At 37.4% G+C, this 23,827-nt stretch overlaps 1 protein-coding gene across 3 annotated transcripts in view; it reads right to left on the bottom strand.

Annotated features, from left to right (window-relative positions):
* Positions 1 to 9,902: 9,902 nt before the first annotated feature.
* Positions 9,903 to 23,827, bottom strand: part of SORCS2 (sortilin related VPS10 domain containing receptor 2) — a 116,136-nt gene continuing 102,211 nt past the window's right edge. The window contains exons 22-28 of one of the 3 annotated variants that reach the window (XM_070746977.1): positions 23,600 to 23,712; positions 22,240 to 22,365; positions 20,703 to 20,802; positions 19,373 to 19,475; positions 17,296 to 17,450; positions 13,468 to 13,547; positions 9,903 to 13,205 (exon numbers count right to left, since the gene is read on the bottom strand). In XM_070746977.1, coding sequence (XP_070603078.1) covers positions 13,182 to 13,205; positions 13,468 to 13,547; positions 17,296 to 17,450; positions 19,373 to 19,475; positions 20,703 to 20,802; positions 22,240 to 22,365; positions 23,600 to 23,712 — 701 coding nt within the window. In that variant the 3' untranslated portion in view covers positions 9,903 to 13,181. Of the gene's footprint in view, positions 13,206 to 13,467; positions 13,548 to 17,152; positions 17,198 to 17,295; positions 17,451 to 19,372; positions 19,476 to 20,702; positions 20,803 to 22,239; positions 22,366 to 23,599; positions 23,713 to 23,827 lie in introns of those variants that run through there. The other 2 variants (XM_070746978.1, XM_070746979.1) reach the window with 2 other exon arrangements.

Genomic DNA, 23,827 nt, shown 5'->3' with positions numbered 1-23,827 from the left:
TACTCCGAAAAATATGGTATGTCTATTTCTCAATTTAGTTTTATGTTCACTTTAGTTCATCTTCACTTTCCCAGATTCATGCAACAGATACATCATTCACACCAGGAAGACAAAATTTCTAATAGTTGTTTGGCTTACTATGTACTGTTACTACAGGTAGTCCTCAGCTTCCAATGAAGCTTGCACATTACAATCACAGGTCGTTAAGTGGGGCGCCCATGTGATCACCTTGCCCCAGTCCCTGCTCAGAGAGCACTGGGTGCTTCAAGGGTAGGGAGACCTAGTCCATGCCAACACTGCCATGACTCATAGATGACATCACCCTGTTACATTTTATATTTATATAAATGAGAACTGGGGTAGAATGGTTTTATTGTGTGGAAGAAGAGGTTATAAATGGCCAGTTAAATTTACTGAAAGGGATTCTTTGGAGCACAGCTTTAACATCCATCTTGTCTATTCTATCTTAAAAGAAACCACAAAGTGTCAAGTAAGAGTGTCAAAGCATTTTAATGAAGAAAATGCAATACAGTTTCTTGGAACAAGTGCATTCCTTTGGACACACTAATTAACCTGCTACATATTTCAAAGCAGAACAGTCTTAAATTGAATTCCACAGCTTATAAATAAATTGCAATCAAAACTGTAGCAAGACCTAATTCAGCTATCTAGATTGTGCAGTTGAACTGAAGTTAAATGTTAACATGATGTACATTTGCTTCTGCTTTTCAATGTGATCACATCACTACAAATTTGACATTTTATCTGTCACATATATACAAAAATATACAGACTCCTAAATCTTATCCACCTCTTTGACAATTATGAATATTTTGTTTTCCCTTGTATAGAAACAAGATTTTGATAATCTTATCTAAAATAGTAATAGGAAAGTATACTGTATTATCACAAAACTAGGTGAAATAAAGGCAAAAAGAAATGAGTTTTACTATTATGCCAACTGTAATCCTTTCATAATTTATGAGTGTTGAGATTGTTTTCCTTTTATGTTCCATCAAATCCAGAAAATTCATCAGGTGGCTTACCAATTCATGTCCTAAATGAATAATATCTAAGCCAGACTTGCATATTTTAGGGTCTATTAACGCTTTTAGACAGATTCCCTTTACTGAAGTTGTTTGCTATGGGAAATAAAACATGATGTGCATCTCCTTAGAATTGTGTGGTATTTATTTGCTAGGGCACCAAGATGGCCATGTTCAGTGTTTGCTATCTAAGCATTCACATTTCAGCAATCATCATATAAACATAAACACAAATACTATGTGAAGTGCAATCTAATTTTTCTATGTGACAAATTTTTATTGAACCCTTTAAGATGGCTAAAGATGGGTAATCAGATTACATCACTGCATTTTCAAAAACATGGCAAAATAATAAATAACTCTTTTTTTTAAAAGGAATTCTCAATTATTTGACTAATAAGTTTTGAGAAAATAAGGGGAAAATAAATCTACACTTATTTGGGAAGAATTAATATGGTTTATTTAATGGAAGGCAAAAGGGAACTACAAAAAGAACAAGACTATGTGGAGCCTAAACATAACACAGCCCTAGAGTGAAAGCACATCATCACCATCTTTTAACAACCCCATAATCCCTTATGAGGTGAAGTCTGGGCAACTGAATGGAGCTAGCAGAATGTTTAATGGCCAGGTGCCCTTTCTGTCACCAATGTGGAGTTTTGTATTCTCATTGTGCCCAGAGAAAGATCTGCCTCTGCCTAGGATCAAACCAACAGCCTCCAGATTGTGAGGTGAGATTGTGAGGTCCAGCACAACACTCCCTACAGTGAAAGGACATGCCAGCAGAAAAGAGAATTTCTGAGAAGATAATGCCATTGATTGAACTTGATGGATGGGATAACTTTCAGATCTTGAGGCAGTCATAAAAGATTGGGCCAGCATATGTCTAATGCAAATCTTTTGAGATAAAGGCTAGTTGTCCAAAACAGGTCAGGAGAGAGTAAGTGAACAGGAAGGCCATATAACAAAGAACTCAAACTTGCAATTCTTGAGCTATATGCTCCAAGTCACTTTCTGTAACCTGCAACAAGATTGTGGAGGCTCACCAACTTAGGTAAGCTGGATCCTAGAAATCTGTGGAAGAGGAACCCGCATCACTTCAGCCTAACCCAGTGTATTTCTTGGCAAGAGTAATGCCTTGTCAGCTGAGTGGTCTAAGTCAACATGCTAAGCTTTCCCCATATGCTCTTGTGGGCCACTGAATACTATTTGTCTTGGGCAATGCCCAGCTCCACCAGCAGGAGCAGCAGAGGGGAGATTTTGCTTGGGCAGACAAGCTGGCAGGTTGGGGCAGCCTGAGAAAAAGGAAACGGCAGAGGTGGATGGCCAGGACTGCTAAGTCTGCTGTGAGGATCTTTTTATGAGGCAGGAGTGGAACCAGAATATTTGTAGTTCAGGGTTGACATGAGGGGTTCTTGCCTCTCTCTGAACTTGGTTTTCCTGCAGACATTTCATTACCCAAATTAGGTAACATCAGATGTCTGCAAGGAAACAACCAAACTCGGCACCAAAGACACCACGTGAGTAGGAAAAAAATTAAAATAGAGTTTTTTGTTAAAAATATTTCAGGCAGAGCAGTGAAAGACGAAAGCAAATGAAAAAACCAGACCAAAGGAAACTTCTCAGCAAGGAGGTAGGAGAAAGACAAGGTCTTACAAACTCTTAGTGGGATGGTTTTCCAGAATATTTAATTTTAGAAATGAAATTGAAAAAAATATCACAGATCAATATCACACTGATATTTTCATTAATAAAAAATGCTGCCAGCTGAATCACAAACCAGTTTTTGTTAGCTGTGGTTTGCAGTTTTGCAGTAATGTCATCATTATTAAATTCATTTCTCTTAAAGAGCCTTTTATGATACTCTTCATTTTCTTCATTTATGACTCACTGGGGACTTTGTATCGATGCATGAAAATGCTTCAGTACTGCAATCCTAACCACCACTCCTGACCATTAACATTTGAGATCCCTACTATATAGCAATGGCTGTGCATGCTCAAAATATTTCTTGCAAATGATCATTTTAGTATCAAACTAATGTCAGCCTGTAGGAAAGCTAAATTCAAACTATGTTGAATGTCTTTGGACAAAAAAACCCCCAAAACGTTGGATAGACATTTTCACAGATGAAATGGCAGAAATTTCTAAATATATTTTTTATGGGAGATGCACCATTGTCACTCCTTGTTTGAGTTTGGATACAAACTTCCTAGTACAGGAAAATGTATTTTCCTTCAGATATTTAGGTCCAAAATGGCCTTTTGTGTTACTTTTAAGGCAGTTTAAAATCAGACCTTGAACTGGGCTTGGAGTCATAAAACATCCAGCACAGCTCCCTCCAGGCTGATATAATCTGGCTGGACATCTTGACAATCCAGTAGGTCCATTCTGTTCAAGCTGAAACTCTTGGCTCCTCTTTAAGGCTAACTGCAGCACATGCAACCCAATACAGTATGGGTGGGGCACCTACTTATTTCCAGAAGTTACGGTCAACTTTCAGCATTCATCACCATTGGATATATTGGGAAATGCAGTTCAGTAAAACAGGACAGCACCTCACTCTGTCTTTCAATAACACATTGGTAGATTATCCAAGAAAGGACCAATGTAGCTGGATGACTTTTGTCATTCCAAAATAAGGAATTCCAATTCCTGTAGACCAATGGAATCTAGGTCTAGAAAGAATAGATAGAATTAAATCTTTATGTATTGACAACTCAAATATTCAGAATAAGGAAGGTTTATAAGCAGAACAGGCTAACAATAGCACGAATATTGGCAGGAACTACAAGTGTCAAAACCAAAATTAGAATATTATTTAAGTTTTTGCTGGAAATTTTCCCATTGGGAGTCAAGAATAACCCATAAGAATAGTTGTTTCAAGAAACAAATGCCATTTAAAAGTTTGTTCAAGAAACAAAACCTCTAGAAAAGCTCTCCCAGAGCACCAATGAAAATCAGAAAAACCGACTGGTGTATTGTAATTCCTATTACAATATTTTTGTATATTTCTCTTGGAAACCACTATCTCAGAAAGATAATTTATCACGCATAGTTTTCCAAGGCTTGTGGGAGTAAATCTTAATAAAACAAAACATAAAACTACACCCATCTCATTCCTAAGGGTTGCCAATGCCTGAAATATGCATATACTAAACACACAAAATATGCAAAATAGGTGTGCCTCAGTCCCACAGAAATTAATGGAATAAAATTGCACAACAAGAAACTTAAGTCCCCACTTATACACATTCATTTCATTAGATTGCTCAATTTTCTAAACTTTTAGAAAAATCTGAGGTTTACCAGAGACCTATCAAGGACCTTCTTACAAGCTTGTTTCTAGAATGGTTAACAGACAGAATCTACAACAGAGACAAGTGAATATTCGTGTTATAACTGCACCAAAGAACAAAGGAAAAATTTTAGCAATGAAAGAGGCAGGACTGTATAGGCCTTGGCTGCCCTGAAATGCTAAACCTCCACTCAGCTATTCCCTTAGGCTATTGCAATTGGAGAATATTGCAAAAGGAAATGTCCCTGAAAATCATCCGTCAAATAAATAAAAAAGCAACTCCTGACTGATGGTGAATATTGTATTAATGCCACTGAAGTCAAATTGTTTCCCCACAGCAAGATAGCAGCAGGGCTCAACTGAAGCTTTGTGGGTGGATATCAAAAAGCCATGACCAACAAACTTAGAGAGATCTTAGGAAGACTTTCTTGGATGGAAATCATAAAGGGATAAACAAGATGCCTGGGAAACTATGAAAAATAAGATGATAAAATCTCAGTCTAATATAATACTATTGAAAAACAAAAACAAGATGAAACCAGCATGGTTGCAGGAAAAAACTCCCTGATAAAAAAACTCCCTTAAGCATTATCTTCCAAAAATCCTTCAGGACCAGTACTCTCCCCAAGCTGTGGTCTAAAGCAGTAGTCATCCCCATCTTCAAAAAAGGAGACCCATCACTAGTTGACAACTACCGACCAATATCACTATGCTGCGTCCCTTGTAAAATCATGGAATCAATCATAAATCGATCAATCCCCTTTACCTAGAATCTAATAACCTACTATCAAAAAAACAATTTGGATTCAGAAAGAAACTATCCTGCAACCTACAACTACTCCACTGCAAAAACATCTGGACTACCCACCTTGATCAAGGAAAATCCATAGATGCAATTTATATCGACTTCTGCAAAGCCTTTGACTCTGTGGTTCATGACAAACTTCTCCTAAAACTCAAATCCTATGGCATCTCAGGACTCCTCCACAACTGGATTACTGCATTCCTGTCAAACAGGCAACAAGTTGTCAAAATCGGAAGCGCCATTTCCTCCCCTGTCCCTGTCAAAAGCGGCGTTCCCCTAGGCAGCGTACTAGGTCCTACTCTTTTCATCCTATACATCAACGACCTCTGCGATAATATCGCAAGCAACTGTGTGCTCTTTGCCGATGATGTAAAACTTTTCAACACCACTGACAACACACTCACTCTCCAAAAAGACCTTGACTATGTTTCAGATTGGTCTAACATCTGGCAACTTCGAATCTCATCCAACAAATGCTCTACCCTCCACATCGGCAAAAAGAACCCAAACCTCATATATGAACTGAACAAACAAATTCTCACAGCAAACCCACACTCAGTAAAAGACCTTGGAATACTAATTTCAAATGACCTAAGTGCTAAAGCCCACTGCAACAATATTGCCAAAAAGGCTTCCAGAGTTGTAAACCTGATTCTACGTAGCTTCTGCTCTGGCAATCTCACACTACTGACCAGAGCCTACAAAACCTATGCCAGGCCCATCCTCGAATATAGCTCATCTGTCTGGAACCCTCACCACATCTCAGACATCAACACTCTTGAAAACGTCCAAAGATACTTCACCAGAAGAGCCCTCCACTCCTCCACCCGAAACAGAATACCCTACGAAAACAGACTAACTATCCTGGATCTTGAAAGCTTAGAACTGCGGCGCCTAAAACAAGATTTAAGTATTGCCCACAAAATCATTCGCTGTAATGTCCTTCCGGTCAACGACTACTTCAGCTTCAACCGTAACAACACAAGAGCATGCAACAGCTTCAAACTCAATGTCAATCGCTCCAAACTTGACTGTAAAAAATATGACTTTAACAATCGAGTCGTCGAAGCGTGGAACTCATTACCTGACTCAATAGTGTCAACCCCCAACCCCCAACATTTCTCCCTCAGACTCTCCTCGATTGACCTCTCCAGGTTCCTAAGAGGCCAGTAAGGGGCGTACATAAGTGCACTGATGTGCCTTTCGTCCCCTGTCCAATTGTCTTTCCTTTCCCTTTTATCATATATATTCTTCCCTTCCCACCTACTTCTCTTCCTCTTCACTTCCTATCTTTTATATATCACTTAATGTCTATTCCCTTTCATATGTATTGTATATTGGACAAAGAATAAATAAATAAATAAATAAAAATAAAAAAATAAACCGAGAGACAAAAAGAACAAGTACAGTACAGGTATAAGAAAAGGAAAGAGGGACACCTAACTAAAACAGAATATCAGCAAATAGCACTAATCTGCAAGGACGAAGTCAGGAAAACTAAGGCTCATAATGAATTAAGACTAGCAACGAATGCCAAAAATAATTTTAAAAGTTGGTTTCAACATGTAAAGCACAAGAAAAAGATCAAGAAAATGTTTGGTCCATTAGTAGGAGAAATGGCAAAGAAGTGCCAGGTAGCAGGAAGAACTCACAAAAGGAGAAAATTGTCCAACTTATCAAAAGCAGTACTGTAGATGACAGAATAGGAATGCAAGTTAAAATAAGCAAGAGAGTGGTAAGACAACATTTATCCACTCTAGATCAGTTTCCCAACCTTGGCCACTTGAAGATATCTGGACTTCAACTCCCAGAATTCCCCAGCCAGCATTCGCTGGCTGGGGAATTCTGGGAGTTGAAGTCCAAATATTTTCAAGTAGCCAAGGTTGGGAAACACTGCTCTAGATTACTTTATATTGCTAGGACAAGATGGATTACATCCTAGAGTTTTAAAAGAGCTGGCAGACGTGATCTCAGAACCACTGAACGAAAACTTTAAAATAGAGTCTGGGCACTGAAAAAAGAGCGGATGTGATTACTATCTTTAAAAAAAAGCGGGGGGGGGGGGGAGATTCTGGAAACTTACGACCCATCTGCTTGAGCAGGGGTTTGGACTACAAGGCCTTTTCCAACCTTTATTCTATGTTCTATAATTGAAGCCGCCCCACTTTGTAAGCATGTTAACAAATGGGGGAAGGGCTTGGATCATGAAGCCATGGCTGCCATCTTGGGTTGTTTGGCACTTCCTAGCCTCACAGGGCCCTGACAGTTGTGGTATATTTGAAGTATCTCATGCCATAGTGACATACACAATATTTAACCTGTGAACTTTCAAGAAACATTAGCAGCAAAGGGAGGTGCAATGCAAGTCACTATAATGTATAGCTTCTTCTCTGTTTCTAAGACTGAGGCTGGGCTCTCAGTTTCTTTAGCTGGAATTGGGAAACTGGGGCCTGAGGCTTTTCAAGGGCTGGTCGTTTTCATGCCAATATAGTTTTTTGTGGCTCAGGGACTGATAGATAATCCTTAAGCTCAGGGTGAGGAAGAGCTCTGAAAAAGCAACATTTTCTAATGTCGAAATTACACTCTACATACTGGGTCTGAAGGGTATCCAACAGTGAAGTCCTTTAATGCAAAATAATTACCTGGATTATCAAATATCACTGATTGGATTTCAATGATATAATTCAGATTTTGCCAGAAAAAAAATACATACGATATGTCAATTTGGGTTTCAATTTGGAATATTACAGCACTTGTCTCTATTGTAAACAGTAGGAATATTATACTTATGGCATGAAGAACTATTCTGTTCATTTATTCATCCTGATTCATGTAGCTCATAGATTTGCCTCTACAGAAATATACTCATTAGTTTCACTTCAGGCATATAATTTATGTACACATAGAGTTTCAGTTATATATTATTGTATCTGTGTACATTATTTATGTTGTTTATAATATTCTTCATCTAAATCCACTGTTTATAACAAAGTACAATTATTTTAATTACAGCAATATGTGAAAAATATTTATTTATTTAATTTATTGGATTTATATGCCACCCCTCTCCGAGGACTCGGGGCGGCTTACAATATATCAAAGACAATATACATATAAATATCTAAAAATCCAATTTATTTAGCTAATAACTTTAAAACTCTCATAACATTTAAAAATCACTCATTCCCATTCAAACCAGGGGGCTAAAGTCTAACAGTCCCAAGCCTGGTGGCATAGATGAGTCTTTAAACTCTTACGGAAAGCGAGGAGGGTGAGGGCAGGGGAAGCTGATTGCAGAGGGCCGGGCCCCCCACAGAGAAGGCTCTTCCCTTAGGTCCTGCCAAGTGACATTGTCTAGTTGACGGGACCTGGAGAAGGCCAACTCTGGGGGACCTAACGGGTCGCTGGGACTCATGCGGCAAGTACTCTGGTCCGATGCCATGTAGGGCTTTATGTGGTTTTATTATACTTTATATTGAATGTAAGCCTGTGTTTACACAGTAGGTGAAATGGGTTATGTGCAGCAAGGTAACTTGTTGCACATAAACCATTTCACCTACTGACTGTGTAATCACAGGCTTACATTCAATATAAAGTATAATGCGGCTAAAGTGGTTTTAAGTGGCTTTAATTTCTCCTCATACTGAAGTATATACTTACATCTCCCACTATAATCAATGGCCCTTAAAAGCCCATTCATGGGGACTTGTTTCAATTTACCAATCTTCTTAAATTATCTGATCTTTCTCCTTTTATCCCTAGTTTTTAACCACTTAATATTCAATTCCTACCTTCCATTCAAAACACAATTTTTCATGAAAAATTTCATCCATTTAAATCTATCTCTCTCATTTCCAAAACGATCTATTCATTCATTTAAACTACAACTAACCCTGAATTTATCAGACGGTGTATTATTTATGTACCTGCAAACTCTTACATGGGATTTTCTCCCTAAAAGGCCTTCACAAAAGCACAGTATCACTAAGAACAAGATGATTGGTTAGAAGATGAAATGCCCACACTTGATCCTAGCAAACTAAAAGGAAATAGGAGCAAGAGCATCAATCTTTGCTTTCATTTTATTCAACAGGTGTGCATTATTAGCCTCGAGTATTACTCCAAGATTCTACCATTAAAATTCAACAACAACAAAAGGCTGAACTTCATCAATGGAATTTCCATCTACTTTTTGGTTAGCTTCCTGAAACACTTCTGAAATTTCAAAGGCTTCTGACCCATAAATATTGTCCACCATGCACCCAGAAGAGACCCAAGGTTTCTTTGTGGCCTAGAGTGTCTTCCCTTGAACTTGTTTAGTAAGGAAGAAAATGCTTCACTGTCAGAAATTTCACTGTCGTATTGAACAGCTGAAAACCACAGAAAGTCAAGGAAGGCAATTCTCCTTTGGGAATCTGGATCCTATCTAATCAATTCTCTGACATAAGCTTAATTTACCTGCCCCAACCCTACTGCAATGAGGCATATTTAAATTTCTCTCCTCCAAGAGTCTTTTATCACTCATCACCAAAGGAAATTTGGAGTTTAATCTATGGCATTTGCTTTCATCATCACTCCGTCTATCTGGAATGGTCATCATCTTCTACCAAGTGTGTAGGCTCGGGAGGGATACACATGGAGCAGTGAGGGAGGAAGAGGACATCTGCCTAGCCCTAGCCAGCCAGATCAGCCAAATCAACCCTGGTGGAATGTGACAGCCAGATCGCCCTGACGTTCCATTTACTTTCATCTCTTTTTCTATATTCTTTTTCTATTGCATGGGTGGATAAAAATATACTATCTCTGGAAATGTAATGTTGGTCTGTCTGTCTAGTACAGTGTAATGTAGTGTATTTTCATTATGTGACATCAGTGATGTAATCCTTCTACAGACTTGGGAACAAAGGAAAATAATTATTCTGGGGTAACAAGGATGCAACTTGCTATTTGTAGATTTATGTTGGCTCTTAATTAAAGATAAACTAGATGGTATATATTGAGGTGTGACTCAAAAAAAAACACCCTTGTGATTTGTAATATCCATGGAAAGCTTTAATGGAAAGCATTCTTGGCAGGATGAAACATATAGCTAAATAAGTAGACAAAGAAAGAACTGCATGAGAAAACAGCCAGCAGGAAAATTAAAGTTTTTTCCCATTCAGTCTTGTTTCTCCACATTTTAAAATGCTGGCATTCAGTGAAATTTATTGCTTCTGAAGACAAGTCACTTTTGACTCACTACTGTCAGTGTCACAAAAATATCCTACTCTTGCAACCAAATCTGCTTCTTTTGTATCAGTCTATTTCAATTATACAAATGCTTTACAAAGTGAATTCCTTACAAATGATACAACACACATTTATCTCAAGAACTAATCTGCCAATATAAGAGATACCTGCATCTAAGGCTAGAAAATATTAAAGAATCCAGTCTTTTTATTCTATAAAAATTCCTATGACCAGTATTGCTTCTATTCATTCTTAGGAGTAGAGAAGCAATTACCAATATTTGTTTGTTGGCTCAAACACAGTTGAGTAGCTTTCAAACAAAAATGAAAGCAAGTTTCCTTAAAAATACCATACTGCCATTGCATTTTACAGAGCAAAGCAGTGTTGTATTAAAAGATCTACACTGATTTTTTTTTGCAGTGGCTAGATCCCAACCTGCTCTTTTTATTTGCAGAAAGAAAAATCTCTTTATAGGAAAAGGAGAGGAGGAACACCGCTAGAGAAATATTAAAACTAGGGACCTTTTAATGAGCCCGGATGATAGGAGTAAAATACATGCATAGGGTCCAGAAGATATTGACATGAATAACACCCGTTTCAGTCACAGTTGGCAATATGGAAACAGCAATTTGTGTAGATGAAACTGTTCCCTCCTGTAAAGCTTGTAAGAAGTTATAAATCTATCTACAGTAACCACAAATAATATACAATACTGTACTGTGGCACCCCACCTTAGAATGGACATTATCTCAAACAAGAAAACAAAGTGTGAATTTTGGGATATTCTAAGTTTGCTGAACAGCAAAAAAGTAAAATAACATCTCAAAGATCACCATTCATTTAACTCTATCTCCACTTGCAGAAGAGCAGAGATAAAATAAGGTTTACACTTTAGGAAAATAACAAAATTAGAGGTTGATGTGTGTGATCAGTACATGTATACATACTTTTTACTGCTGATTATAGATTTGTAAAAGCATGGAGCCTAGATTTCCTATCTGCCCATCCTGTTGCATTGCGAGGGTTACTTTTAAAATATGTTTCCAAATTATTGTGGACCAGTAATTTTTCATCACAAAAAATGTGGCTTGTTTTTTTTTTAATTTTCAGTACTAGCAATACCAAAAATAGTAAAATGAAGAGTTCCTTAATACCAGGCATAAAAATATTTTATGATGAACACCCCCTCCCCACTTTGCTTTTAAACATTTAGATTTCCATATTTTTTCAACTGCAATTATTCTCTGTACAGGTAAGGCAGTGGGGAGTTGTTGCTCTTTTATAAGAAAATGTGCAGGCCACTAGGAGCTCTGCTGCATAGACAGACAGAGAGGTCCTGAGCAGGTGGCAAATAAATGTTGCCATTCATTTCTAGCAGCATTTTAACTGCTGGAATGATCAGTTCCTGAATGCATTGTGCTTGACACAGTACTGCAGTAGTTGCTTTTGTGCATGCATGAGAACAAAATACATCAACACAAAATGGAACGTGCCTTCGGTGGAAAGAATTCATTGAAGACACAGTCGTGTTATACATACCATAAGTGCAGCACAAGTGATTTGTGAAGATCATTCATTGATATTCGGAAACACTTTCTAAATGTGCACTTATGTGTGTATTATTTCTGGACTACTTGGTGACTAGTTTTCTACATGTGCCTACTTTGAGCAAGTACCACCACTTTTGCTCCATAAAGTTACTGGGATGAAACAAGCATATTCACAATTAAACTTGCAGTTTTTCTAAATAACAACAGAAATTATTTCCTGCCTAAGACTTCACTTAGCTCCAGTCTGAAAAATGAAGCATGATATTTAGGATGAAATTGAAAAAGTGCAATTATTTAAATGGAATTAATCAAATTTGATTCACCAGATTGTCAAACACATCCAAGGCAGTGATATTTTTAGTTTGTTCCATCCCAAAATAGAAAAAAGAAAAAAGAATAAAATATCAAATTTGAAATAGGCTGCTTTGACAGCGTTATCCTGAGATAAGAATGCTTTTATAGCTATAAAAATAGAAAGTGTAAAAAGATACAAAAAAAGGACTACTGAAATTTTAAAAAGTAATTACACTTGCTGTTCTGGAAACTGAAGAAAAGGTAAGGCAGCCCAAGCTGTTTAATGGTGTGGGCTGCAAACTAACAGGCAGTCTAGTGGACAAAAGAGTGGGGTGTCAAGACTAGGAAGAACCTGATTTGGGAGCAAAACGAAGCTGAAAGCTTCTTTTGGTGATATATTACAAAAAGCTTCTACTCATTTTCCAACTTCAGCATCAGTTTTTATATTCTGAAACAGAAGGAAGATGTTATCTAGATCTTGAGTGGGCCTGAAGACTGATTATCACCCTGTCTCTTCAATGCATCCCTTCCGAAATGTGCCATATCAGATTCAAGTTCCTGATTTACTAGGAAAAAATCCCAAATATTCACCCATTTCTGTTTCAACTATTTTAAAACTAAACCTCATGCCTTAATGGCAGCCTGATGTGACAAGTCTGAAATGAGTTTTATTACGTGGACATAAATAAGCCAAGGGACCCAGAGACAGACAAAATGGTTGCAAACATGCCTAGGGCTACAGATCTGCTATCTTAGTCTGAGGTCAGCAGCCATGAACACAAAGTATATTATCGTGTTTTCCAAGCAACATGTAGCTGTTGTATCTTCGAGACAGTCTCCTTCCCACTAGCAGTGAATTCTTCAGAGAGGAAAGAAGGGACCCACAGTAGAAGATTCTTGAATATAGGTTGAGTTGTATCAGCTAATCAGGTCACAGTGCATTTCCCTGGAACTAATGCTCAGAACCATGCCTGAGAGATTGCCTATAGAACAAACAAACAAAGCACTGAGGTTAGCAAATTATAGGACATTGGAAATAACCCCCCTTTTATTCAAGGAACAATTCTGCCACAGTGGAAGGCCATGGAAATGGTGCAGCAGATCTGAGGTGTAATGCTGAAAATGTTGGCCATTGTCGAATCCTCACGAGTTCCTACAACTCTGAGCCAAAGACAGCCTTCAGATTCAAGCAGAGTTAGGTGAGAAAGGAGGATGCCCCACCGGCTTTCTTCAACACACACTGACCTGGGACTGGACACTGACTGCCATCAGCAGTAAGGGAACTCTGTAGCTGTTCAAGTTTCCACCTCTCCCAGAAGGACTCACTGCAAGGTAATGGTGTGGAGGAGGAGTCCCAAGGTGGGGATGGCGATAAAGTAGGCAACATAAAATATACAAAAACAACAGAAATGGATGGGTGAGCTGAGGAAAATGCCATTTATTTATTTTTTTCAAAATTATGAAAACAGAAAATCCCATTTGCTTCATTATATCATGAGCAGAAAATAGCTTAACAATGTCATCAGTGAAACGGGGATGACAAAAAGGGCCTTTCAAATTTAAATGACCTTCTTGCAAATGTTTAAAATTCTAGTAAGAAGAGATAGAGAATAATTCATTTGCATGCAACCAGGGCATTTTACCCTCACAATAAGCTCTGCATTAGATCAAACTTCCTCAAGCATGATCGACTTCTGAAGTGTGGATTTATTTCCACAACTTTTCAAGCAATATGGCCTTTGCTGACATTTCTGGAAGTTACAATCCAGATGTTTATAAAGTGCCCTGCATAGGGAAAGGCGAGGTTGTGCTGGGCTAACAGTAACTGGTCCAAATCAGCCCTTGCATTTTATAGTGGCTCTAATCTGACATGCAATCATGTATAGTAGCACTTTATCATCCACTATGGAACATCAGGGTTGTTCCATTTATGCTTTAATAAGCTGAATCAGAGCATATCTCAGGAATCAGTGCAAAAGCATATTAGTAGGTTTTGGCTAGAGAATGAATATCAAACTTGTAGTAGGTTCCAGTTAGCAGTATGAAAAGATGATAAAAATGAAGAGGAGAAAAAAATATTCTGGAATGGCTCTTTTATTAAAAACATGTGAATTATCTGGCAATACAAACATAATGAATCTGTCTTCAAAATTATTTTTACCTTGAGCAAAACAGGAAATTGAGAATCCAAGGCAATTAGGGAATCATTCTATCCTTTTCAATACATTCTAGACCCAAGCATTTTCGATATCTATTCTTACTGGCTTCAGCAATTTTCTTCAATATTTTGTTAAAAAATCTATTATTAAAAACCAAAATATCTGACACTGATCCAGTGATCAGTTGCTGATGTTCCATCGCTACTTCATGTAATGTAACTTCTTTATATGATTAGAGTATTTTTAGATTGCAGTTGTTTTTTTCCCCCCCAGAAATAGAATTTCTGGGAGTTCAGGGATCCTCAAACTACGGCCCACGGGACACATCCGGCCTGCCCAGTAATGGGATTAAGCCCCGCCCCTCACCTCCCAGCACCACTCTTTGCAAGGCTGGCTTTTCCCGCTGCCCTCATTGCCCCTCCTCCAGCCTATAAGACCTTGCAGATTGCAGTTGCACACCTGTGAACTTCAGCTCATTGCTGCCCATACACTTATGCTGACCACATCTTACAAAGGTAAGGCTGAAGGACACAAGCTGGGTGGGCGGGGATCAGCTGGTGGAGCTGTTATACTGGTCGATGGAGTGATGGGGGTCCAGAAGATGGTGGGAGGGAGGAGACTCTGTGTATTAGAGAGCTTTGAACTCTTCCCGGGCATTGCAGCAGCTGCCTCAGTCCTAGGTGGGAGGGAGGAAACTCTGTGTGAGAGCCAGTATTGGGCTGCCTGGGATTACCGATGTGGTAGTGGAAATGGCGATGTGTGTGCATCTGCATGTCTCCATCGTGCGCACATGTACCCCTGCACAGCCTCAAGCAAGAATTTGCTTCCGTATATGCGTGGAAGCAAATAAATCAGCTAAAATCACAGAAATCTCGCACAAGGAATCGAGGAAGCTCACTTGTGTGTGATTACAGTGGTTTTTTGGCCTTTCTTTGCTTCTGGCATGTGCGGAAGCAAAGAAATCGCTAAAAATTGGCGATCCAATAGGGAAAGGTAAGTGCGGCCCTTTAGTGGTGAGAACATGCTTTCTTCCTGGGCTTTGCAGAAGCTGCCTCAGTCCTGGTGGGAGGGAGGAGAGTCTGTGTGACCTATTTTAAGGAGCCTGAAGCTGCTGCTGTAAGGCAAGGGGCAAGAAAGTTTGCACTTTTTTTCCCTTTGGGGGGGGTTCTTATCAAGTAAACTGATTCCTTGGGTTGAGCAAATACAGCTTATAAAGGACAAAGGCAAAATGGACTGCTAAATTGGCCACACCCACCCAATCACATGACCACCAAGCCATGCCCCCCAGCCACATGACCACCTAGCCATGCCTGCCCACCTGATCCGGCCCCTCAACAGTCTGAGGGATCATGAATCGGCCCCCTCTTTACAAAGTTTGAGGACCCCTGCTCTAGTTGGTGATACCCAAATTTGGACATGCATAACACCCTTTTACAATCTCTTAACTACCTGTATTGCATTTTTACACACTATTAGCCTTCTTTCCTCTCCCTTCTACCCATTCCTGCTTCTTAGCATGAAAAAGTTGTCAGAATTCAAGTGAATATCTTAGGTAGATCCATGACCATTCACCATGGCTATCTCTCTACTGACAACTTGCTGCGACCAATTCACTGTGGAACAAGAGTTACACTAATATCAAAGAAATAGTGGAATAGAATAATTAAAGAAAAAAATGCAAAAGGAGGGACCGAATGAAATGTGAATTTTAAGAACTAATATTTTTTTATTTATTTTAAATCATGAAATAGAATTGTTAAATTGTCCCTCATCAAGTTGTTGCATGGTGAGTTGGCTGTTGTGAGTTGTCCTGCAGTGAGTTGGCTACAGCAAATTGTTCCACTCCAGTCATAGCTAGCAATCCAGCTGTATCCTATCAGTGAACCATGTGAGACAAGCAGCAAGAGGGGTGGAGCACCCAAAAAACCCAAGGTGGCAACAGCTGCTGCATCAACTCCAATGCATAGGAGTTGGGGCTTCACTTACATCATTGAGCCTGCCATCTTCACTTTTTGTGATCTCCCTACAGATAAACCCTACTGTAAACCAATAGGATACTGTAGGTTTGTTTTTCATTCTTTGCCTCTGCTTCATTTCTTCCATTCAACTCTCAGCTTCAAAATCATCTGTGGTAAAATAATCCCACACCAAACTACTAAAAGCAAAGTAGGACATAATTGGCCAGGCATCAGCAACCTTTTCAGGCACTGGGCAGATGAACTTAAAAACAAAAAAGAAGGTCTCACTCTCAAATGCTGTGAAAGGGTGGTATTTTCATGTGATTTCAGGCATTTTTTGTCAATATTGTTCTATTTAATTTGCAGGAACCAGGATCACAATATTGGTATTCTACTTTGATGAAGCAGTTAGGCCACTTTATGAGAGGCGTTGGGAATATAATGAGAATTGCTCTATCATTTTAAAACAGAAGGATGAACCTGTGTGTCCTAAAGATTCTGCTGAATTATACTGTCTACCAATCCAATCAGTACATCAAATAGCAAGCGATGCCCCCCCCCATTTATTAATTATGCTGTCAGATCATTTTTAACATGCCTGCTTCAATTAATCAATGTATATATTTTAAAACATTTCACACAAAATTTGAATTCAGTCTTGAATATTCTTTTAACCCTGTTAATTACTTCAGTCAAGATACATTTTTCTAAAAATCTCAAATCTCAAATGGCACCATGCTTTACAGTAATCAACACAATTATTAGCATTTTCTGTATGTTTTTTCTCAGGGAGCACCTGGCTCTTAAACATACTGTATTTTCAATGATCTGACATGACTGGAAAAGATTTTGTAGAAGCTGAAATAGGAGGAAGTCAATATTATTATTTGGCACAAGATCATCTTAAATACCAAGTAGATGTACACATTATTTTCATAAAAGGATTCTATATTTACCTCTTGCGTTTCCCAGTGTTTGACAATCAAGATCATCATCAATGAATTCTTCCCCCTGGGTATTTTGGGCATCCTCTCTGTGATTTACAGGGCTGGTCATTTCTTGTTCTTTTTCATTTTGCATCTGAGCATAGACATTTCTCCCTGGTAATTTCCTTAAGAACGTAAGATAGGTTTTTAAAAAAATATTGCATTGCATTGCCTTGATCTACCAAGAATGACCTATAGGTGGAAGCATCCATTGCAAATATGGTTGTCTATGTGTTCATTCAGACTTCACTGAGCTACTGCCATGAAATATTTTCTGGTGCTTATGCAAATATCCCAACCAAATCTATGGTTAAAAACTCCAATGGCATCAAGATTCAGATAATTCATATCTTGGAATTCTTGTGTATTGCTCAATTCTCTGCATTTACCTTAATACAGAGGAAATTAAAGAGTTTTCAAGCATACAATGCAGCATCTTTGGGGTATGTTCAACAAGAGCTCATAATTCCTCTACATTCCATTGCTACCAATACAAAAAGTAAAGCTATCTTTTCCAATACAGAGTATGATTTGTTTTTCATTAAAATGCAAGTATTTTTTATTCTTTTTGCTATTTTTCATAATTTTAAATTATAATTTTAATATTATAAATTTATAATTGTTAAATTATAAATAAAAAAATGTTTTCTTTTTTAAAAATACAGCAACAATTTTTGTATTTTTTCATAAAGAAGCAATGTGTGGAAGCTTGAGATCCAACCTGGACCTAATTCAGAGCTAATGAAAGACCCTCAGAATGCTAGCGACCAGATGACTGCTAAGAATATAAACTCTTCCATTCCCTACCAGTCAATTAAAACTGAAGAAGCTTCTTGATTAAGAAGAAATATTTTCAAAGAAAAAACCAAGAAAATCCAGTTGCCTTTTGGAAAAACACCTTTGGGACAACCATGACCTGAACGATTAAAAAACTCTATAGACATGATGTCCATAACCTTACACCATAATTGAATACAGCAAATCACTAGTAGAAAACAAATTCACTAGAGATAATAGAGGTAACTGTTGCCACAGACATGCATTCCCACAGCAATCTTTGAACACTGTAAGTCACTAAATGGGAAAGGAATTTTAAGAATTGTTAAAGTATATTTCTAACTTTAAAGCACTTTCCTATATTGAACTGAAGTCCAATGGACTATTGCTCATTAATGACAGACATATGGTGAATGACAATGAAGGCCTCTTTATTATTTTATTATTTTTATTTATAATGCCTCTTGTTGCTATAAAAAAATAGAGAGCTACTTGACCTTGTAACATGGAAACACATGGCAAAATAAAAACATTAGCTGCTTTAATTAAATGAATTCAATGAAAACATTCTATTCATTCATGTACAATGGATTTAAATATTCTTATCACCTGATTATGCCCTCACATCATATTTACCCAAAAGATGGCCCTGAATTAAAAATTGCAGAATGAGCAAAAATTATAAACATATCAGAAAGTATAGTTACTTCATCCAATCCCCATATACTTTTTTCTGTTTTTGCTGGAAGGAAAGGTATATATGGAAATGTGTGTACATATTCACCAAATTCTGAATTCAAGAGAATAGTTAGCATATTAATCAATTATGGGTGAATTAATTTTATAGACAGAGTACTCTAAACTACAAGAGGCAAAGGCAAAGGCCAACCAATCCCAAAGCCATTGGCAAGAAAACTGCATTTAATCTTTAGCAAGTGTTATTTTTTGTCCTGGGTATCCCATGTTGGCGGACAGTTATGCATACGTAAATAGACACATCTTGAGAGAGGTCTATCACATGCACACATTTATGGAGAGCTGGAAATACTCATGATTTGCTTCAGTTGGAGTTGACAGGGCAGGAAAGCTGTGAAAAGCAGTAAAAATAAAGCATTTTATACTATAAAACTATATATTCTTTTATTCTTTCTTTTGGGAAACGATAGTTGTAAATTCATGATTATTTTCCTTTTGGATTAATAAAATGAATCTGACAAATAATAAATAATAGTCTTTTCTGCCTGTAGATATACAGTATGTAATCACTTACCTTTTGAATTTGTAGAGGATTATGGCTCCTATAATCACAAGCAAAATGATAAAGAGAGCCATGATCACCCAGTACACATTCCCTCTGCTGATGCTCTGAGAATCTGAAATTAAAGATACTCTAGTAAGTGGAATTTTTAGCAGAATCATATTCTAATCCATTGTAAAACATTTATCTGTTCAAACTGTAAGTTGCACTGGAGTACATTTTTTTTCACAGTGATACCAGAAATGAAATCAGCCTTCACTACCTGTGTACTCTCTAAATGTGTTGGATTTCATAATGTTTTGCCTTAACATTCTGGGAATTTAAATTCAACATCTGGAGAGCATCAGCATGAGTCTTGCTTTCATGTTCACCTATTTTTTTCAGGTTCCTGGACTCTGCTAAAATATATCTTAATTTTAATTACCTGGTGGATCAGTTTCATGATGTAGCCCTTCAATTCCCAAGTTTAGTAAAAAAAAAAATTAACACAGGGGAAAGAAAAAGCTTTATTTGGTGTAATTCCATATAAACCTGTGTGGTCACAGAATAATTCTGAACTATCTATCATCAATATTAATATAGGTTAACCCTGCTGTTCTGTTCGCATTTACTACGGTATACACTTGTACTGTTTTGGTTGTAATGAAATATAACAATCAGTGTGCAGCAAAAAGTAAACAAAACAAAACAAATTTCCACACTCATAGTAAGAACTCCTCAAATGAGGAAAAGTCAATTAATCACAAGTTTCAGATCCGTATGACAAATAATCTACAGGGTCTCAAATTTCATTTCGGGTCATATAGACCCGAGCATAGGAGCAGGGTAAAATACAGGTAGTCTTTGACATGACCACAACTGAGCCTAATATTTCTGTTGTTAACTGAGACATTTGTTAAGTGAGTTTTGCCATATTTTACAACCTTTCTTGCCATAGTTGAATCACTTTCCATCAATAAGTTAGTAACTCGGTTGTTAAATGAATCTGGCATCCCCACTGACTTTGCAAGTCAAAAGGGTGCAAAAGGGGATCACATGACCTTGGGACACAGTAATGGATATAAGAATGAACCAGTTGCCAACATCTGAATTTTGATCATATGTTGATTGGGATGCTACAAAGGTTGTAACTGTGAAAAATGGTCATAATCACTTTTTTTCAGTACCATTGTAATTTTGAACAGTCACTAAATGAATTGTTGTAAGTCGTGGACTACCTGTATTAGAAAAAGATTTTCTCTGGAGAAAACTATACTACTGTAATTGTTCAAAAAGAGAAGAGAGGAGGGGAGGGGAAGAGAAGCAGGAGAGATGAGAGGTGGTAAGGAGAGAGGTAATTTACCTGAATCAGAACTATCCAATGCCACAAGGACCCATTTTCCTCCTCTCATAAAGAAACTGATGTTTTGGGCATTCAGAGATTGTTTAATAGCAGCTAACTGCTGGAAATAAAAAAAAGTCACACAGAGTAACAAATCTGTTCATTTAAGTTTCAGGAACTTCAGAACAAGGAAGAAATGATGAATTGGCTTCACATATCTTAAAAAAAACAGAAAATTAAAAAGAAGATGCAACTTATGCAGACAATGAAATGAAAGCTTTGCTTCTAAACTGTTAACTGCTTCTGTATACAAGCTGATTAGCTCCCAGGGTAAGGCAAGAAAAAGGATACTGGAAGGGTGACATTTTAATTCTTATCTATCCCTGCCCTTATTTCAACCCTTCTATTGGGATTCCATATAATAAATTCTAATACTTCCAGGTTAAGATATATTGATACAGTATTAGCCAAAAAGAGAGGATCATATTTTTGTTTAGAGATCCAGCCACTTGGGTGATCCATGTTTCATCTGTACAAAAAGATGAAAGAATTTGTCCTAAGGCAAGTTTGGATGCTATTTGTACCAGTGCAGAATGTCTAAGGGCATATAATTTTCCGTGTTTCATCATTTCTTTTCTAAGACTACACTTGTAAGAAACCAGATAATAGCCTAGTAGCCACAAGAATCTAAGCCCACTTCTTACTCTATCTTTACAGCCTACTCAGGCAGCATTCTATTCTAAGATGTCTACACCACAGGATGCCCAGAGGAACTAATGACTTTTTTGATAGTATTGTAGCCCACTGGGATGAAGTATATGAAACCCTTACCTTATGCACACTACATCATTCACAGATCCACTGAAAGAGCCCTCATGATATGGTGATGAACATGAATTGTCTCTTAGAGCAGTGTTTCCCAACGTTGGCCACTTGAAGATATTTGGACTTCAACTCCCAGAATTCCCCAGCCAGCATTCGTTGGCTGGGGAATTCTGGGAGTTGAAGTCCAAATATCTTCAAGTGGCCAAGGTTGGGAAACACTGTCTTAGAGGAACCATGGAATAAAAATTTTATCTAACTTCACCACTGTAGAGTTAACAACAACCAAGAATCTTCACAGGATGGTTCTCAAGATTTCTTCATCCTGTCGCTAGAAGTCTGGGAAAAGGCCACTCCACATTTGCAAATCCTATTCCTCTCCAATTCAACATTGTTCTTAGTTAAAGAAAGTAAGCTATCCCTTGCTTCCATTGTCTTCTGAGTGAATGAAGGAATACTTTTCTTGGCTCACAGGAAAGCTAGAAAACAAAGATTCTCTTGTTCTCAAAGGGCAGCTCATTATCTCTCCAGAACATCAGCTGAGTATGTAGAGAATGGGACAGTGTCCTCCGAGCCTCCCTCTCAAATCCTGCCTGCTGTAATTTGTGGGAACACTTTTGTCAGTTTAAAATTTACCACCACCCTACAATTAGAAAATGATTTCCCATTAATTTCATTAAGGATGAGATGTAGGCAGGGATGACTCATTACAGATTAATATGCATTAGTTGAGTACCTTATCATTAAATACATTTTTCTTTCCTTCAGGATGGTTTGTAGACAGAAGCATATAAAAGTCAGCAGTGGTAGGTAGCCCAGGTTTTATTACTGTCATAAGATTTTCTTCAGGTAAGCATGTTTCCTAAAAGAAGAAAAACCATTGGATCTGGATGTTTAAGTATGAGCAGAGTAATCCTTGTTTACCAAGCTTGTGCATACACAGAAATGTTTAGATTGAGATTAACCACACAGAGATATACTAACTTGAATTAAAGTTTACTTTGAGAAATAATATATTCAGATAAACAGTCTAAAAGTCATGCACATAATAAGTCAGAATAACAGTCCAAAATTACCAAGTACATAGTCTTCCTTACCAGTTGTCTTTGTCATAATCAGTAAACAAAGATATCAAACCTAAACACATTTTAATTATAATATATAACTACAATACAGAGAGATTGCAGAGAAAATGCAGAGCAAACCTAAGAGTGAGTAGCCAGACAAAGAGAAACAGAGAGGGTGACTCACAATTATTGCCTACAACTAGAGTTTTCTTAATAAGCTTGAAATTTGATCTTGTCTGACATTATGTAGTCACACAAGAAACATGTTTTTCAATGGAGGAAGAGATGTTAATAAAAATGACCAAAAATTCAAGATGCTTATAAAAATATTTTTCCTAAAATTTATACGTTACATCCAACTATCTTACAGTTTCCAAAAAGTTTTGATCGGTGATGAATAGAGTACTTCTATTAGGACGAGGAAAATCTTTTAAAAGAGGTTCTCTGCCAACATAGAGGAGAATATACAAAGACCTCTCTTTGACTTATTAAAACAGCCATTATTTTTTTCCAGGGACATACATCTGCATCCAGCTGTCTACCCTTGTGTATACTTCAGTTCACTTGTTTCCCAGCTGCTTTAATGATTCAAAGGAAGTCCTTCATGAACTTTCCAGTCTTATGCAGCATTTTAGAAGAATTTCCTCAACCCCATGTGCTGCCTAAATCCCACCTCCCCATCCAAATTTCAATATCCAATAAAATTTAGACAAAACCCAGATTAAAAATATCAACTCAATATTAATACAGACATTCTTGCACTTTCTATAATTAAGAGCAAGCCTCCTGTGGGTTACTCTTCTAAAACTAAACCAGGTGGCCTTTTTCTCTAAATGTTCTACATTCAGTTTAGGGGACAAAGTTTTGATTTTTTAAAAATAAAGCAATAGCAAAAAATAATCCAACATAAACTTATTAAAAGTACTGTGCTAAAGAACAAACAATCTCTGCCACAATGATAATTTTTAATTACTTTAAATTTGCTAGCTTACAATCTGAGAAGGAGGTATCCATAACCAAACAGAGTACCTGGGCAATCCGTTGTGTTACCACATGACCAACATCCTCCCTCCAAGGAGGTATGTTTGGGTTGTATGAATCTAGATGTTCAGAAAACTTTAATGGAAGAACTTGATAATGATCTGGAAATATGAAAAAATAGTGCAACTAAATAAATAGAAAAAAAAGCTTTCTTTTTAGACCTTTTAGCAATTCTAAAACGATTCAAAGGATTCTATAAAAGCAAGTGTATCAACC

Source organism: Erythrolamprus reginae, chromosome 3, assembly GCF_031021105.1.
Source record: "Erythrolamprus reginae isolate rEryReg1 chromosome 3, rEryReg1.hap1, whole genome shotgun sequence".
In the NCBI taxonomy this organism is placed as follows: Eukaryota; Metazoa; Chordata; class Lepidosauria; order Squamata; family Dipsadidae; genus Erythrolamprus; species Erythrolamprus reginae.
The sequence above is the reverse complement of the archived record's forward strand: the minus strand, read 5'-3'. Positions and strand labels throughout refer to the sequence as shown.